This window comes from Vitis vinifera, chromosome 9 (genome assembly GCF_030704535.1).
Source record: "Vitis vinifera cultivar Pinot Noir 40024 chromosome 9, ASM3070453v1".
Lineage (NCBI taxonomy): Eukaryota > Viridiplantae > Streptophyta > Magnoliopsida > Vitales > Vitaceae > Vitis > Vitis vinifera.
The window spans coordinates 2,058,275-2,076,549 of NC_081813.1; the positions used below are offsets into that span (position 1 = coordinate 2,058,275).

Below are 18,275 nucleotides of genomic sequence, written 5' to 3' on the forward strand. Positions count from 1 at the left end.
AATAACACTCCTTCCTTTTACAATGGTTAGTGTGGCCCATGGTTGTCACAACTTGGGTTGTAAAAATGTTTGATATGGTCCAATTAAGATGGTCAATTTATGTCCTAATCAAATCGAATTTAGCTTCAAATAATGAAAAAATTGAATCAAATCAAGTTTATTAACATCACTCACGCTAGATATAAATAGATCAATGGACCCAAATCATTTGAACATTTAACCTAATTAGGGTTTAAAGGTTATTAATTTGATCATGGTCCAATAACAATGAATGACACAATAAAATCTACATGATAAGTGTAAGAATAAATACTAATAAACTCATTTAATAGATTATTATTAATCATAAAAATATTATGAATTTGGAGTATTAATTAAGAAACAAGGAATTAAAATATCATATTGTTCACTTGAGTTTTGTGGTTATTAAAAATTAAATAAATATAACGAGTTTTCATTGAATTGGCACATATTGAAAATTTGAGACAAAAATAAGGAAAAATGATAAGTCATTTTTTGTATCTATCTATGACTCCTATATGATGGAATGGATGAACAAAATATTGGAGAAAAATCATTTTCCATGAAATTGCACATATTGGCAAACGTCGACATTAAATTCTTGTATTTTGGATCTCAATTTCTTCCTTGACATAAGTCATCTTTATTGAGGCCTTGGGAAGTTTGTTTCCATGCCTTCACCGTGGACTATAAGTCCTTATATTTAATAAAAGTGAAGACTTTGGGTTCAATTCATTAACTTTAGACTAAGCTTGGATTTTGGAAAATTTGAAGGAGAATGGGAGGGAAAGAAAATAGTAAGGAAAAATTGTCATTCTATGTTAGGAAATCATAACTTTCAAGTGATCAATTATATGAACTCAAAAGACTGCCTACTTGTTTTAAACATTGATTGTATGACATTAAATTCTTGAATTTTGGATCTTAGTTTCTCGCTTAGCATAAGTCATTTTTATGGACGTTGTGGAAAATATGTCCCCGTGCGTTTACTTGGACTATAAGTCTTTGTGTTTGGATGATAGTGAAGATTTTGGAGTCAGTTGATCAACTTTAAGCTAAGTTGGGTTTTTGCTAAATTTGAAGGAGAATGAGATAGAAAGAATGGAGAGGAAAATAAAAGGAAATAAAATGTAAATATATATAAAATATTTTTTAACATTTATATAACAAAGAATGCAGAAAATGCATCAAAGTAATTGATAAGAAAACCTAGCCATTGGCCCAATGTCTTGGATTAACAAAATATGGAAAATCATTTTCAATGAAATAGTACATATTGGTAAACAAAAAAAAACCGATTTTTGTGTTACTTCTAGAATTTTGACTGCAGAAAACATGAGCTTGTAACCATAAAAAGGAGCCCTTGAGTTATATTATATATATGCCTTTTCTTCTTTCAAGTACTTACACTCTCATTCTTGCTCTATTTTGTAATTAAGCAACCATGAGAAACTCCAGACCCATCATTCTGTTTCCCTTGCTTTGCTTTTTCTCCTCCACCATCTCAATCTTATGTGACCCAAACACTTTGTTTTGCAATGAAAAAGAGAAACATGCCCTTCTAAGATTCAAGAAAGCTCTCTTTGATCCTATGTTTTATAGATGGATATGGATATGGTCTCTAGGGTTTTACACTTTTGGCATCCCTTTCTCTCTAGATGCATAAACCCTAGATAGCCACTTCTTTTTTTTCTCCTTTTTCATGGCATGTGTAATATATGTGACCATTGCAATGAATTTTGGGTCCATGTCAATGGCCTTGTAAGGTTGCTTTTTAGTTTTAAATAGGTGATAAAACGATCACAAAATTATTGTATTTTAATTATTTTTAAGAGAGAAAGTTAAATTTTCAAGAAAAAAGAAAGCATATTTTTGTTAAAAACTAATATTTTTAAATTTAAAAGACTAAAGTGTTAGATTTATAAATTTGGTATTATTTCGTCTATTTTAATCACATAACCTTATTCGATAAGTTTTTTTTTTTCAAATTTCATTGTTTTATATCTTGGTCATATTTTATTTTATTTTTTCATATCCTTCTCTTATTATTTATACTTTGATCACATATATTCGTACAACGATTATATTTATTTGTATGATGATTTAATGCCTCGTATTTCACTATTCATTTGAATAGTCCACATTATGTATTCAATATGATACTGAATCAATACCATAACATTTGTCTCACTATAATATTGATCAATCAACAAAAATTTTGACACGATAGTTCAAGTTAACTATATATATATATCATTAATGTATTCTTTGATAATTTAAACTTTTGTTGATAAAATTTTAGTTTTGAGATGGCTATAAATTCAAAAGTATTTATGATGTAACGTGTTAGAGTTTTTGGTCAAAGTTAATATTGTAAAATAACAAGAATAGACAAGAAGAAACAAAACAAAATAAGAACATATAGATTTATGCGGAAAACCCTAGATGGAAAAAAAACCACAAGTAGATGATAAGAAAATTAACTATGTCAACAAATTGGTACAAGATGAAAAAAATCCGAGCAACTTCCACACACACACACACACACACACACACACACACACACACACACACACACACACACACACACACACACACACACACACACACACACACACACACACACACACACACACACACACACACACACACACACACACACACACACACAGAGATATATATATATATATTTATTTATGGAAAAGTAATTAACAAAGCACTTCGACGTCTCTTATTAAACATTCAAGCGTTTGACTCGGTTTCCTTCAATTTTTAAAAATCCGAGCGACTTCCACACACACACACACACACACACACATATATATATATATATATATATATATATATATATTTATGGAAAAGTAATTAACACACACACACACACACAGATATATATATATATTTATTTATGGAAAAGTAATTAACAAAGCACTTCGACGTCTCTTATTAAACATTCAAGCGTTTGACTCGGTTTCCTTCAATTTTTAAAAATCCGAGCGACTTCCACACACACACACACACACACACACACACACACATATATATATATATATATATATATTTATTTATGGAAAAGTAATTAACAAAGCACTTCGACGTCTCTTATTAAACATTCAAGCGTTTGACTCGGTTTCCTTCAATTTTTACGTTCTTAATTGTTTTCAAGTGTTTATTATTCAAAACTTAATTTAAACTTTAAATTTTGTTCTTTACCTTAAAATATATTAGTATAAGACTCAATCATAGTGAAGTAGTTCTCGAACCAAAGTAAAATTATCGACTTAAATTGGTGGTGGGTTTTGGGCATAGATTAGAATTTGAAGTAACTTAATGTTATTAGGCTTTGCTCACAAAGAAAATGGGCTAATAACACTCCTTTCTTTTACAATGGTTAGTGTGGCCCATGGTTGTCACAACTTGGGCTGTAAAAATGTTTGATATGGTCCAATTAAGATGGTCAATTTATGTCCTAATCAAATCGAATTTAGCTTCAAAGAATGAAAAAATCGAATCAAATCAAGTTTATTAACATTGCTCACGCTCGATATAAATAGATCAATGGACCCAAATCATTTGAACATTTAACCTAAATAGGGTTTAAAGGTTATTAATTTGATCATGGTCCAATACCAATGAATGACACAATAAAATCTACACGATAAGTATAAGAATAAATACTAATAAACTCATTTAATAGATTATTATTAATTATAAAAATATTATGAATTTGGAGTATTAATTAAGAAACAAGGAAATAAAATAAAATATCAGATTGTTCACTTGAGTTTTGTGGTTATTAAAAATTAAATAAATATAACGAGTTTTAATTAAACTGGCAAGTATTAAAAATTTGAAACAAAAATAAGGAAAAATAATTAGTTAGACCTTGTTTGGAAACTATTTTCAAAAACAGTTCTGAAAAATTATTTTCTAATGTTTTATAAAATAAAAGTCTATTTGAGAACCTTAAAGGTTTTTTAATCCATTTTTAATATTTTTAAAAACAATTTTTATATTTAATGTTTTATTTTTAATCAATTTACATATTTATATAATTATTTTTAAAAACAATTTTTAGAAAACAAATGAAAACACTTAAAACATGTTTTTAAAAATAGTTTGTTTCTTATTATTAAAGAAGGAAAAATAGAAAATAGGTTTTCAGTTGATAAATGAGTTTTTTTTTTTTTTTAGAAAATAGAAAATTATTGTCGAGAATAGTTGGCAAACAATCCCAAAAAAAAATAATATATTTTTAAACAATTTGAAAATTTTTTAATTTTCCTGTATCTAAATTAATTTTTTTTTTACAAGAAATGTTAAAATAAAAAAGGAAAAATGAACAAGCTACCATGCCACTAAAACCCCACTTTCTAAACCCCTGCCAGAGTTTGGGCTAAAACCCTAGTTTGAAAGCTACGCTTCTGATCACATTTGGATACATTTTCTCTGCAACATGTACCGTGTAGCTGCAAAATTAGCTTCCACGATCAGGTACCCGTTTCCCCTTTTGAGATCATCTCCATTTTCATCGTTTACGCTTCACATCAGCATCATTTTTCAGGGTTTTATCTACTGAACGATTTGTATATTCTCTGTTGTTTCTCCAGCTCTGCTTCTTCCAAGAAACTGGTAAGAATTTGTATTCCTTTTTCCCCTTCTCATTTCTCTGTCATTTCATTTTGTTTTCCGGTCATTTTTCTTTCCTTATCTATCTGTTTGGTTGCCGAGAAAATTGAGGAAAAGAAAATAGAATTTTGAATCTTTATCTTTTGTGAAGCCAGGTAGCTGTGCTGTATAATGCTCTATTGGGTTGGTCCCAGATAATGAAATTTATTTTCAGTCATGTCTTAGGACCCGGATTATGAAAATCTAAGAGTTCTCATGTTGTTTGTCCTTTTGCTGCATTTTCTCGGCAACCAACTGGGGAGCTACAGTTATTCACTTGTGTTACATAGATGAATGGGCAAAATGAGTTATTCTTTTTACCACTAAATTGACTTGTTACAATAGATCAGTGAAAAGGGAATAAATTTATTTAAATTAATTTTCTCATTCTTTGGAGCTGGGAGGAGATGGTTTAGGGACTTGGATTCCTTTTGACATGTTTGCTTGTTGATGATTGAATTGAAAGGTATATAGCAGGGTTTTATCTAGTAGAAGTTATGGAGCAAAGGATATCCATTTTGGGATTGGGGCACGGGCGGCCATGTTGCAGGGTGTTACTGAGCTTGCAGAAGCTGTGAAAGTTACAATGGGACCAAAGGTACTGATTTATATTCTTGAGTTTCTTTTTTATTTGTTCCTTCTTGAACTTTTGGGAGAAATATAAATCTAAGTTATGGCAAGGAAAAGACATTTTCACAGATCATCAATGATGGATTGGAATCGGATTAGTGAAACAATCACAAATTGTTCACAAGTAGTTGCAAAGATTTTTGCCTCTATCCATGCAATAAAATGTAAACCACAAAAGAACACGGGCTGTTGAAATAAATGAAGACTTCAAATCTTATATCAGATTGGTATGACGTTATAAGATTCCAAGTTTTCTTCTCTTTTTATATTTGCTCTAGATAATCTAGTGGAGCATTTGGGAAAAGAGAGGAAAATACTATTTTGTCTTTGAGAATTACTTTTTTTTTTTTTCCTTGTTTTTTTTTTTTCTCTCCTGCAGGTTAAAACTGGATTCCATTAATTATTCATCAGAGATTAAATAATTGTTATTTCTCATCATAATCCCAAAAGATAAAATAAAAAAAATAACAGCTCTAAGTTGATTGAGACTTGTTCTTTCTGTTTGACTGTTTCAGGGTCGCAATGTGATTATTGAGAAAAACCGTGGGGATCCTAAAGTCACCAAAGATGGAGTCACTGTTGCCAAAAGCATCAAGTTCAAGGAAAAGGCTAAAAATGTTGGTGCAGATCTTGTAAAGCAGGTTGCTAGTGCTACTAATACTGCTGCAGGAGATGGTAATTCTTTTCATTGTTCTCAACTTTATATCATAAACCCACTTGAATTTCTCAAAATTGATTCATATACACAATTATACTTTTTAGAATGAAAGCAAAGGAGGCATAAAGATTCTCACTACTAAGAAATCATACGTGGATTCTTTCATTTTCAACGCACCATTTAGTAAGGCTGTGGTTTTTACCTGCCCAAAGTTCAGGTGCTCAAGTGGATGGGAGTAGCTGTTGGTGTGTCATTGAAATCATACTATATTATCTTATATTTTCTTGACATGCATGACCAGAATAATTAGTGATATGAATGTTTCCGTTGTTTTTCATGTTCAAAGTGGCAACTGGTTTTAGTTTGATCATGCCAGTTTAATTGGTTATTTTATGTGGTGGAAGCTTTAATATGCTTCTTACCAACCATGATTTTGAAAGCACGTTTTTCATTTCATTAGTGCAGTTTCCATGACATCATATAACGAGTCTCATCACAGAAGTGGTATTACTTATTTGGCTGCAGGTACAACTTGTGCAACTGTGCTGACTCAGGCAATATTTACAGAAGGCTGCAAGTCTGTAGCTGCTGGTGTAAATGCAATGGATTTACGCAGTGGTATCAATATGGCAGTTAATGCAGTTATATCTGATTTAAAATGCAGAGCAGTGATGATTAGCACACCAGAAGAAATTACTCAGGCAATGATGCTTCTCAGGAAAACTGATTTTTATTTCTGGTTCTTTTTTGTATGAAACATGGGGCTGGCCTTCTAGGAACCATTTCAACTTCGGTTACTGCAATTTTGTTAGAAGTTTCTTTCTGGAAATATAGGTCACATAACCCCCTCCCAATCTCCTGGGCTGTGTTCATCTCTTTACTTGAATAGTCAAATTAACTTGATCATGAGCAGACCCTTTTCTACATCTTCTTGCATTAAAGTACAATACACAACCTGTATATGTGACAATCAGTGTTTCTACCTTCTGCTGCTTTTAGCTCTTTGTGGGCATTGTTTTTTTTTCTTTTTTTCCCTTAACCTCTTTTGCTGGTTTTACATATGAGCATCAGATATCCACGACATACCTCCTTCTTACTTGTACTCATTATTGGCCAATTCCATACTCTATGAAACAGGTGGCCACCATCTCTGCAAATGGTGACCGTGAAATTGGAGAATTGTTGGCTAAAGCAATGGAGAAAGTTGGGAAACAAGGAGTAATTACTGTTGCAGTGAGTAACACTCACTAACTTATCTTCTGATATATTATGATCAATAGGCTTAACACAAGTTGATATGGTTTATGGATACTTGCAAAACATCCAGGATGGAAATACTTTGGACAGTGAGTTAGAAGTGGTGGAAGGAATGAAGCTAGCGAGAGGCTATATATCTCCTTATTTTGTTACTGACCACAAGACCCAGAAATGTGTAAGTTCAGATCTTTATTTTTAAACACAAATTTGCCTATCTAAAAAAGAATAATAATAATTGATCACCCTGTAACTGAACAAAGATGAGGTCTCCCACTATGAAGCTTGTGCTATAAATATTTGTGGACTTTATAGCACACACACACACGCACATATAAACCTTTTAACTTCAACATCTAAATTACAAAGGTTTTAAAAAAAAATTATACGCTTCCATCATGTTGTTAAATTCAACATTCATAATCTGCTAAATCTTTGTTTGCATGTGTCAGGAACTAGAACATCCTTTAATCCTCATCCATGACAAAAAAATTTCAGACATGAACTCACTTGTAAGAATATTGGAGCTGGCTGTGAAGGTAATTATCCTATTTTGAATGGATTATTTTTCTATGGGATACACTGGGTGAATGATCTGGTGAAGTCATAGGAGAACTTCTCAGTGATAATTCCTAGCTTCACTTGCATTTCTAAACAGAAAAATAGAGCTCTTCTAATTGTGGCCGAGGATGTAGAGAGTGATGTGCTAGCTATGCTTGTTCTCAACAAGCACCAAGCAGGGGTTAAGGTAATTGATTAACCTTTCTTTTGTAATTGTTTTACTGGGTATACTGGATCAACTGCTATAGAATACTGTTGCATGTGAATTTCAATGGTATCCGAATGCTAAGGCAATCTCTTTATTTTTTTTTTATTAACTTTTTATGAGCCTACAAAATGTTAATAGCCAAGCATTCACATTATTTTATATAGCGCATCATGTTAAGCTCTCCAAGTAGAAGGCTGGAAATCTCCAGCACCCTTACCTACTTGTCATATTAAAAGTATCTAAGAAGCTTTATTAGCTTCTCTAAAACAAAATTCAGTTTTTGGTGCTCTTGAAAGAGTCCACAATTTACAACTTTAAACAACACTGAAAATAATGATTAATAACCACATTCACACTTCTCATTTATTGAAATCTCATGTTTCAAAGCAGAAGAGTAGTAAAACTAGAAATTTGAAAATTCCAGGTCTTAACTTACAAGTCCAATTTTAAAAGCTTAAAGTAAAATGAAACAGATGGTTTGAGGGCAAAATATCTATTTTATTTTATTTTTTTATCAGAAGCCAAATATCCATTCGAAAGATACATTCTCATGAATTAGTTTCAAAGCTAAAGAAAAAACAGAAGAATTAATGGAAGAAATTGTGGAGTATGAGCGAATGTGATACAAGAGGACTTGGCAAAGTGAGTGTCCTAGTATTCTAATGGCAACATTAACCCATGATATCATTCTGATATTGAACAATAAAATTAGATACCAGAGGTTGTAGTGGATTCTACCATGGTATCACTGGGAATAGTATTATCCTCTGGGCAAACTGTTGGGTCCCTTTTGTCCTAACAAGATGATTGAAGTTAGATCTTGCATGTTCTATCATTGATATTTGCCAATTTACTTGTTAAATTTCATTTGTAATATCTCCATTGTCTTTAGGGCTGTGCCATCAAGGCTCCAGGTTTTGGGGAAAACAGAAGGGCCAATTTAGAAGATCTTGCCATTCTTACTGGAGGAGAGGTGCCAAAATTGTTAACACTTCATATTTTTTTAGTATATATGCTTACAGTGTTATGATTCAGTATCTGATATGCAGGTTATTACTGAAGATCGTGGCTTGAATCTCAACAAAGTCAAAGTTGAAATGCTTGGTACTGCCAAAAAGGTTTGTGCACATGTACATGCTTTACCTGAGCTTCATCTGGACATGACTGATTTTCTTCACAACAGGTCACTGTATCTCTCGATGACACAATTATTCTACATGGGGGTGGGGATAAGAGGCTGATTGAAGAAAGATGTGAGGAGGTATGCTGGCTGCTTTCATTAAAGATGCTAGCACTTGCATTAGATTTTGCTTTTGTCTTTTGTCCATTCTTATTTTTTATTTTATTTCTCAGTCTTCTGATCAATCTTGGTTATTTTCCTCAAGAATAACTCAGAATTTCCATCATCATATTGAGACTAAACATCATAAAATAGTAAAATACTTCTATTGACTATCAGTTAGAAAGTTGCTGGACCTCTACTCAATTGAAAAATGAGTACCTATACGTAATTAAAAGAAGGGACCATGGTTTAGATTGCTCAGTTGCAGATTCAGGAAAATGGAAAAGGGGAAAAAAAATAAATATAAAAGAAAAATGATGAAGGATTTATCACTGATCACACCATATAATGTTTTAACAGCTCAGGACAGCCATGGAGAACAGTAGTGCCATGTTTGACAAGGAGAAAGCACAGGAGCGGCTGTCAAAGTTATCTGGTGGTGTTGCTGTCTTCAAGGTCTATTATTTACCTTAATGAATGCCAGCAGTGGTGTGTGTCTCTGTGCCCTGATATGCAACTTTTCATTTTCTCACAGGTTGGAGGGGCCAGTGAGGCAGAAGTTGGGGAAAGAAAAGATAGGGTCACAGATGCTTTGAATGCCACAAGAGCAGCTATTGAAGAGGGTATTGTACCTGGTAAAGTTCTTACTTTGTCATCATCAATGTTTTCTTCAGTATATTTCCTGTGTACCTGGGTTGTGTTCCCTCTTTTTGGCAGGTGCCCTTTAATATATATCATATATGCCTATTGAAATGATATCCCTTCAACTATAACCACAACATGATTGTTTTCTTTAGGTGGTGGTGTTGCTCTATTGTATGCCACAAAAGTTCTGGAAAACATTCAGACTTCAAATGAAGACCAAAAAAGAGGAGTCCAGATAATCCAGAATGGTCTTAAGGTGTCACTTATTTTTTTTTTATTTTTTATTGGGATTTCCAATTCATTGTTTCTTCCAACAGTTACATTTTGCAAACTAATATTTCTTAACAATGGGTACGTTTTATTGTAGGCACCAACATTCACAATAGTTTCAAATGCTGGTGGTGATGGTGCTCTGGTGCTTGGCAAACTGCTGGAACAAGACGATCTTAATTTGGGATATGATGCAGCCAAAGGTCTGTTCGTTTGGATGCCACAGAACTTATCCTCTTATCCTTATATTCTATTTATATATGATAATGGGATTGAGTAGTGTCTAGTTTCTTCTAAATAGGCCTATCTAGATCCACCTACTGAATAGTCATCAATATGCCAATTTTCTCATTTGTTTCAACTGAGGTGGTGGTTCAAAAGTTTGATATGTTTTCCATGTCTCCAATAATGGACGTGGCAAGTCCTGCTGTATCTCTTCGCCACTAGGGTGAAAGCCCCTCTATCAGCTTTATTCTTAGAGGTCCAAAAAATACTTAAATCGCCACTGTTCGTATAGATTAGTGATAATCAGATGGGTTCACCTATTTTGAGTTTGGCTATTTGAGGATATGAATGTGGATTTAGCCCAATTAATAATTCAAATGAGCAAAAATATGCTCTAAATCGTTGGGATTCTCAATTTTATTCCAATGAACAATTTACATGGCCTCGAGATTGCAGGCTTTGTTATTCACTGATCTATGACCTTCTAAATTTAGGGGAGTAATATGTGGCCTGAATCTATTTTAAGCCAAGTCTTCAAATTAGATTGGTTTAGTTTTGGAATGAGCTTAATTTGCCTGCTCAAGCTTAGTTGATTTACTTTTGGTTAGATTCAAGCTTGTAAATCAACTGAAACTCAACTCCTTTGTGGAACCCAATAAAGGCTAACTTTTTATCTGAAGGAAAAATGTTTAGTTAAAAGATAATATTTCTCTCCCAATCATTTCACAATATTGGCTCTTCTTGTGTTGAAAACCAGGTGTGTATGTTGATATGGTTAAAGCTGGAATTATAGATCCTCTCAAAGTGGTCAGAACTGCCTTGGTAGATGCTGCCAGGTAAAGTTCATAATCAGTTATATTAGAGAAATGTACTTGCAAAATATTTTTACTGAGCAACCAATTTTCTTTAAAGTTAAAGCATTGGCCCGAGACCTCCAGTTAACCAGAGCTTTGTTACCATGTTGAGCAACCAATTTATCTAAAAACTTAAGCTGTTAAGATTTAGGCCTACAATGTATATCATGTTCTTAACAGTTTCCATATCTAACAAAACCCGATGACATTGGATTGCAGTGTCTCGCTGCTATTAACAACAACGGAAGCAACTGTTGTAGACCATCCAGATGAGAAAAACTCCGCGCCCAGCCGAATGCCAGCAATGGATGATATGGGCTACTGATTTGAGCAAACCATAAATGAATTTGAAGTTCAAGATTTAGAATCTGTACCCTCTGGTGCATACCATGAAGCAATTTATTTTTGAGAACTTGTGTCACCATTCTTTACGAGTTGCAGAAGTCTTTCAATGGGAAGTCAGTTTTGGATTTTGATCAGTATGAGAAAACACATTCATGTAAAGTACAGTTTAATCTATGAATAAATGTATGGTTCGTCATTTGATTAAAATCATGTCTAGGTTTACTATCCCCAACTCTCTTTCCTTTATTAGTGATTTAGTTTGCATTTAGAGGAATGTTTAAAGAAAATTTCTAGATTGGTATGAGATTCTATAGATCAGTCTTTGGTATCGAAAAACACTTTTAAGGTTCAACTATGATTCTGACATGCTATTTGATAGCTATACTGAAAAACACTTTTAGGGTTCGAATATGATTTTGACATGTACCTATTTCATGTCATACATTATCTTGTTTTGTACTCAGATCCAATGATGAAAATATCGGTAATCACGGATATATTGGTACTTCGATTTTACGGATATATCGGAAATGTATCGATAGATATTTTGGAAAAAATATCGGTAAGCTTAAAATTGTTAAAAAATCATGAAAATATAAAGAAAACCTCATAATAATATAAGTAGAAGTATAATAGACATTTTAAAGTTATTTTATTAAAAATTTTGATATATGTATAACATGATTTATCATATATCGATAAAAATATGAATTTGTAAGTGTACATTTATTATTAAATTACACCTAATATTATGATATTTGATTATAATATGTCTAATTTTAAAATATATATTAATATTAAAATATGATCCATTTAATTCAATTGTATTAAACAATATAAAATAAATTATGATATATATATATATATAATTTTTTAATATTTAATTAAATATTAATGATATTAAAAACATTTTGAAGAAAATTATATAATTTTTATATTTTTGGTAATTAATTAAAAGATTTTGCATTTAATTATAAAATAATTATAATTAATTTGCTCTTTAAACTATTCTTTTAATATTTTCTTTATATAATGAGTTTAAGTATATATAAATTTATTGCACATTATATATCAAATGGCAAATTAGACCAGATGGCAAGTGGGTGAACCCCAAACCAAGAGCGGCATTGTAGCACTTTTGACTTTCGTTGACACAAAAACACTTATATATCACGAGAAATCAACGATTTCTCGAGATTTACCCCGAAATATCACTGGACCGATATTTATCCATATTTCTCCATGAAATATCATGTCGTTACGATACCCTTCGATACACGATATTTCGGCGAAATATCGTGACATTTTCTTCCTTGCTCAGATCACATTATTTTATACCTTATGGACTTTAGTCCCATATGCTTCTACCTTTATTTAACGATAGGTGGGTCTTAGTATCATAGATTTTTCATAGTTTTAAATATCATGTCAATTGTGATTAAGAGATGATGAATAGATAGATTGATTAAAAGATCATGGGAGGAATACGATCAAAGTATAAATCATATGACAGGATGCAAAACTCAAATGATGGTTTCTTTTAATCATTAATAATTCAAATTCTATATTAAAATTGAATCTTGAATGGTTGATTTTTTTAATAATTATTTTGATAATTTTAACGAAAATTTTGTGAAAAACCCTAGTTTTTTTTTTCCCCCTTTTTACCCATAGAATTGGAAATGGAGAATCCAATTCCAAAATCATTTCTATGTAACCAAACACCTCTAAAGCCTAAAATGTGCTTTTAAAAGCTTTTAGCCTATTTCCCCTGTTATTGTATTTGGCGCCAAATCTGATGACTGACGGCTTCAAAAATTTGAGCCTCTGAACCTTCAATGCTTCATGGTTCTTCTCGGCGCCTCATCTCTATCTCATTCCTACCAAATCTGAGCCGTTCAATCTCAATCATCCATCACCAACCCAACAATGATGTTCTTGATTTCTTCAATGATTTGCTTCAACAATGCTCCAAATCTCACCTTTCCCAACAAATTCACTCCCAAATCATCGTCACTGGCTCGCATCGATCTGCGTTCTTGGCCGCCCGGGTCGTGTCGGTTTATGCAGGTTTTGGGCTGGTCAGTGATGCCCAGAGAGTGTTTGAAGTTAGCCCAATTGAGTGCTTTTCGAATCTGCTTTTGTGGAATTCAATTTTGAGGGCTAATGTGGCTCATGGGTACTGTGAAGAAGCTCTTGAAATTTATTGTAGAATGCGAAAGCTAGGGGTTTCGGCTGATGGGTTTACTTTTCCTTTGGTTATAAGGGCTTGCGCTTTGATGGGTAGTCGTAAATTGTGCAGGAGCGTTCATGGGCATGTTGTGGAAATGGGGTTTCAGTGGAATCTTCATGTGGGGAATGAATTGATGGGAATGTATGGGAAGATTGGGAGAATGGACGATGCGCGCAAAGTGTTTGAGAGAATGGCTGTCAGGAGTTGTGTTTCTTGGAACACTATGGTTTCGGGTTATGCACTTAATTATGATTGTCATGGTGCTTCTGAGATGTTTCGGATGATGGGGTCTGCAGGGCTGGAGCCCAATTTGGTGACATGGACTTCCCTGTTGTCGAGTCATGCTCGGTGTGGCCAACATGTCGAAACAATGGAGTTGTTTGGTAGGATGAGGATGAGGGGAATTGGGGCTACTGCTGAAGCACTTGCTGTGGTGTTATCAGTCTCTGTTGATTTGGCTGCTTTTGATGAGGGCAAGGTGATCCATGGATATGTTGTGAAGGGTGGATTTGAAAACTACTTGTTTGTGAAAAACTCCCTTATATGCCTGTATGGGAAACATGGAAATGTAAATGCTGCCCGAATTCTGTTTCTAGAAATCAAAACCAAGAATATAGTGAGTTGGAATGCTCTGATATCATCATATGCAGATTTGGGTTGGTGTGATGAGGCTTTTGCAATATTTTTGCAGCTGGAGAAGACAGATGAGTATCCGATGGTGAGGCCCAATGTGGTAAGTTGGAGTGCTGTCATTGGAGGATTTGCTTCCAAAGGACAAGGGGAGGAGGCCCTTGAACTCTTTCGAAGAATGCAGCTTGCTAAAGTAAAGGCAAATTCTGTGACAATTGCCAGTGTTTTATCAGTTTGTGCAGAGTTAGCAGCACTGCATCTTGGTAGGGAGATCCATGGCCATGTAGTCAGATCTTTGATGGATGGAAACATTTTGGTGGGGAATGGATTGATTAATATGTACACAAAAAGTGGAAGTTTCAAGGAAGGGAATTTGGTATTTGAGAAAATTGAGAATAAGGATTTGATCTCTTGGAACACTATGGTTGCAGGGTATGGCATACATGGACTTGGTGAGAATGCTATAAGAACTTTTGATCAGATGATTAAAGATGGCTTTGAGCCAGATGGGGTCACTTTTGTTGCTGTCCTTTCAGCATGTAGTCATGCTGGGCTTGTCGCTGAGGGCCGTGAACTCTTTGATAAGATGATCAAAGAGTTCAGGGTTGAGCCCCAGATGGAGCACTATGCTTGTATGGTGGATCTTCTTGGCCGAGCTGGGCTTCTACAGGAGGCAAGCAAGGTAGTGAAGAGCATGCCAGTGGAACCCAACGCTTGTGTTTGGGGAGCTCTGCTGAACTCCTGCAGGATGCATAAAAACACAGAAGTGGCAGAGGAAACTGCCTCTCAGATCTTTAATCTCAACTCAGAAATAGCAGGGAGCTACATGCTGCTCTCAAATATTTATGCTGCGTCCGGGAGATGGGAGGATTCTGCAAAGGTCAGAATCTCAGCAAAGACAAAGGGTCTAAAGAAAACCCCAGGCCAGAGTTGGATTCAGGTGAAGAAGAAGGTTTACATGTTTTCAGCAGGCAACACCCAGCATGCAGAATTGGAAGAAGTTTACAGGATCCTCAAGGATCTAGGTCTTCAAATGGAGGTAGAAGGCTATATTCCCGACATAGATGAAGAACAGAGATCGATATTGCTTGGGTACAGGTAGAACTTAAGAGTTTCTCCATTCCTTATGGACATGCTCATGAGTTATTGCATTTTTACCACATATTTATAGGTATGTAAGACTGGTTTTTTCTCAAATAATGAAATGATCAGAGCCATAATCAGAGGGAGACAATCAAAATTTCAATGCAAATAAAGATGGGCCATTGCTCTTTATGCAATCTGTTTACTAAATCTAATACTAACACAAAGAGGGGATACAAGAGAGAATGACAGATTCAATTAGGCATTACAGTTTGTGAGTGTAAACAATGTAGCTGCACCCTTTAGATCATGATCTTGAGCATGTTGAATGGAGTCATTGTCTTCCTTCAGTATGCCTCTGCCTTCCTTCAAAACCACTTCATCGCTGCTATTTCAAGTTAAAATGTCAGAAACAACTCAAAAACTGCAAAATCATGAAAATTAGAAGAAAAGAAATTGAAGTTGCCTATAAAATTGAAAGGTTACCCACCCAAATGCCATGAACTAAAACCCTACTTTCTTTATATTTATAACACTCCAAGCATGAAATGCTAGGATCCAATATCTAAAGAAACTTTGGAGGATCTATAAAATGATTGCGATACCCTTGACACTCTTGATCACTTGTTTAGGAGTGTCACACATCAAACATCAAATCCAAAAAGACCTAACATGTAGAATATTAGATTAATATATTCGGATTTGAGGTATGAAATGACCATGATACCCTTGATCTCTTGTGTTGGCATTGTGCCAATTACCGATTTGTTGAGTAAAGAAGACAAAAGTGGGATTGTAATCAAGGAATTTTCCATCAAAGTTTGATTTCAACTATATATGATTGACATGGATGACAAACTCTCTGATACATTTAAGGAGATTTATAAACAAATTTTGCTGAATTCGGGTAATAAAGAACAATTACATAATCAAATCAACCTCAACATGATTGAAGAAGGGCACCACGTACAAACCTTCTGTGATCGACATCGACGCCATCATCACCATCCCCATTGATATCAAGAAGCGGCTTAATATCATCAACATCAACAAACCCGCCGTCTTTTACGTGCAAAGAATCGACATCATGCATGACCCATGCATTGATATCCTGGTTCTGCTTTTGTTGCACCACGTAATCATGAGGATGGGGATGAAGAAGATGATGCTGCTGATGATGGTAATACGAACTCAAAGGATCAGGATCAATGGAAATGGACGATGGGGATTCCGGTATGCTGGCCTGTTGCTGTTGGTGGGTGGCGCGGCATATGGCCAAGTGATGGAGGACAAGGTCGAGCTCCGCCTTGGTGTACTCGATCTGGCGCTGGAGGTCACGGATGATACGGTAGCAACCGCCGACGGGGTCGGAGGCGCGGACGTCAGACTGGAAAATGATGGTGCGCATGGCCTCGTCCTTGTCAGGAGGGTGGAGGTTGCGGATGATCTTGGTGATGTTGCTGACCCCAAACAATTTATGGCAGTTGAGGAACTGGCGCTGGCGACCGTGAGGAAAATAAGGGGCGAGAATGCAGTCAGGGGCGCATTTTCTACGTTGGTATTTGCAAGCCTCGCAAGCTTGGGTACCGTTACCAATCCTTGGAACGCTCATTGGGCTGCTGCGTTTCCGGCGGATGATTTGAGAGAGTAAGGTGTTGCTGGGTGGGGTGTTTGTTTTTTCTCCCTTTTTTTGTGGGAGGAGGAGTGGGGAAATGGGAGATGGGGAGAGAGACAGGGGGAGAGGTTTGTTGGTTATGGGGGAGATTTTTATGCCTCTCGATCATGGACTAGTCTGGCATTTGGGTTTTGGTTTATTGTTTCTTTTTTGTGTATTATTAGATGCGGGAAAAAGTCGTTTTATCGTATCTGCTTATGTGTCTGTTCGGAAGAAGCGTTTGTTTTCTTATCACAAGATACGACCGTAAACGAAACATTTTGTACCCCGATACATATTACATGCATATAGTCTCATAAATTTAAGATTCTTTATGCCTAATTTGAATAAGTTCCGAATGGATTCCTCGTTACCAACCGAGGAAAAGTAATAGGTAGGGATGAAAAGGATTCGAATCGTGATTACAAAGGTTAGCAAAGTTACGTTACATCGATTTATGTAAACTAGGTATAAAAACATCTTCAAACCTTTCGATGTAAGTATAAAAGTATGCGATTTTTATATAGGATTAGAAGAACGAATGTTGCTCATCAATCGTGATAAAACAAAAGGATGACATTATCCCAAATTTGTAAATATAACCTCTTCAATGTTTGAACTTGAAAAGTAACTCGTTTTTAATGCCATATTTTCAATTAATTATATATAGGTTTTAAAAGAGATTGTTATTTTTACGAGAAGAAGTGAAGATAGTTAAAAACCGGTATTGTTTAGATTGAAAGAAGTGGAGAGTTAGACTTAAAAATTTAGAATATTTAATTTATTTTAATTAAATAATTAATATGAATTTGCATTGATAACTATAGCATTGAGGAAGAAAATTCAAAATAAAAGGCATGAGAATGACTAATAAGATAAAAACATTAACACAAATTATTAGAATAAAATTATCCATTTGGAGATTAAAGAAGAATCTTCACTAGATAGGCATAGGTTCATTTGACTCTTTCAAAGGGGGATTTACAGAAATTACTAATAAATTATATATCACTTCTTTTTATAAGAAGAGGGAATTACATGAAAAATGGTTAAT

At 34.3% G+C, this 18,275-nt stretch overlaps 3 protein-coding genes across 4 annotated transcripts; 2 read left to right on the forward strand and 1 right to left on the reverse strand.

Moving 5' to 3' along the window:
• The first annotated feature begins 4,371 nt into the window (after positions 1–4,371).
• Positions 4,372–11,828, forward strand: LOC100266920 (chaperonin CPN60-like 2, mitochondrial). Of its 2 annotated transcripts, none has more exons than XM_010656226.3 (18): positions 4,372–4,515; positions 4,632–4,653; positions 5,156–5,287; positions 5,835–5,994; positions 6,503–6,678; positions 7,115–7,210; positions 7,305–7,409; positions 7,684–7,770; positions 7,890–7,979; positions 8,893–8,973; positions 9,050–9,118; positions 9,184–9,261; positions 9,643–9,738; positions 9,818–9,917; positions 10,080–10,183; positions 10,295–10,400; positions 11,180–11,258; positions 11,496–11,828. In XM_010656226.3, exons 1-18 carry the CDS (start codon positions 4,478–4,480, stop codon positions 11,599–11,601), a joined length of 1,725 nt encoding a protein of 574 aa, XP_010654528.1. In that variant the 5' UTR covers positions 4,372–4,477; the 3' UTR covers positions 11,602–11,828. The 2 variants fall into 2 exon arrangements, with proteins under 2 accessions (XP_010654528.1, XP_019077488.1); XM_019221943.2 differs by having other exon boundaries at positions 4,388–4,515; positions 4,586–4,653.
• A 1,349-nt stretch (positions 11,829–13,177) lies between these two features.
• On the forward strand, positions 13,178–15,764 carry LOC104880218 (putative pentatricopeptide repeat-containing protein At1g17630). Its single transcript, XM_010656228.3, has one exon. It carries the CDS (start codon positions 13,460–13,462, stop codon positions 15,584–15,586), a length of 2,127 nt encoding a protein of 708 aa, XP_010654530.1. The 5' UTR covers positions 13,178–13,459; the 3' UTR covers positions 15,587–15,764.
• On the reverse strand, positions 13,328–17,322 carry LOC104880219 (LOB domain-containing protein 22). Its single transcript, XM_010656229.3, has 2 exons — positions 16,542–17,322; positions 13,328–15,952 (listed from the first exon to the last, which is right to left on the reverse strand). Exons 1-2 carry the CDS (start codon positions 17,177–17,179, stop codon positions 15,826–15,828), a joined length of 765 nt encoding a protein of 254 aa, XP_010654531.1. The 5' UTR covers positions 17,180–17,322; the 3' UTR covers positions 13,328–15,825.
• Positions 17,323–18,275: the final 953 nt, after the last annotated feature.

Excerpts from the sequence above, each read along its gene's own strand:
- LOC100266920 (XM_010656226.3), top strand. The coding sequence starts at position 4,478 with ATGTACCGTGTAGCTGCAAAATTAGCTTCCACGATCAG. Across the intron at positions 9,739-9,817 it reads GTGGTGTTGCTGTCTTCAAG|GTTGGAGGGGCCAGTGAGGC; the intron begins GTCTATTATTTA and ends ATTTTCTCACAG. Across the intron at positions 10,184-10,294 it reads TAATCCAGAATGGTCTTAAG|GCACCAACATTCACAATAGT; the intron begins GTGTCACTTATT and ends GTTTTATTGTAG.
- LOC104880219 (XM_010656229.3), bottom strand. The coding sequence starts at position 17,179 with ATGAGCGTTCCAAGGATTGGTAACGGTACCCAAGCTTGCGAGGCTTGC. Across the intron at positions 15,953-16,541 it reads GTCGATGTCGATCACAGAAG|CGATGAAGTGGTTTTGAAGG; the intron begins GTTTGTACGTGG and ends TTGAAATAGCAG.
- LOC104880218 (XM_010656228.3), top strand. The coding sequence starts at position 13,460 with ATGCTTCATGGTTCTTCTCGGCGCCTCATCTCTATCTCATTCCTACCA.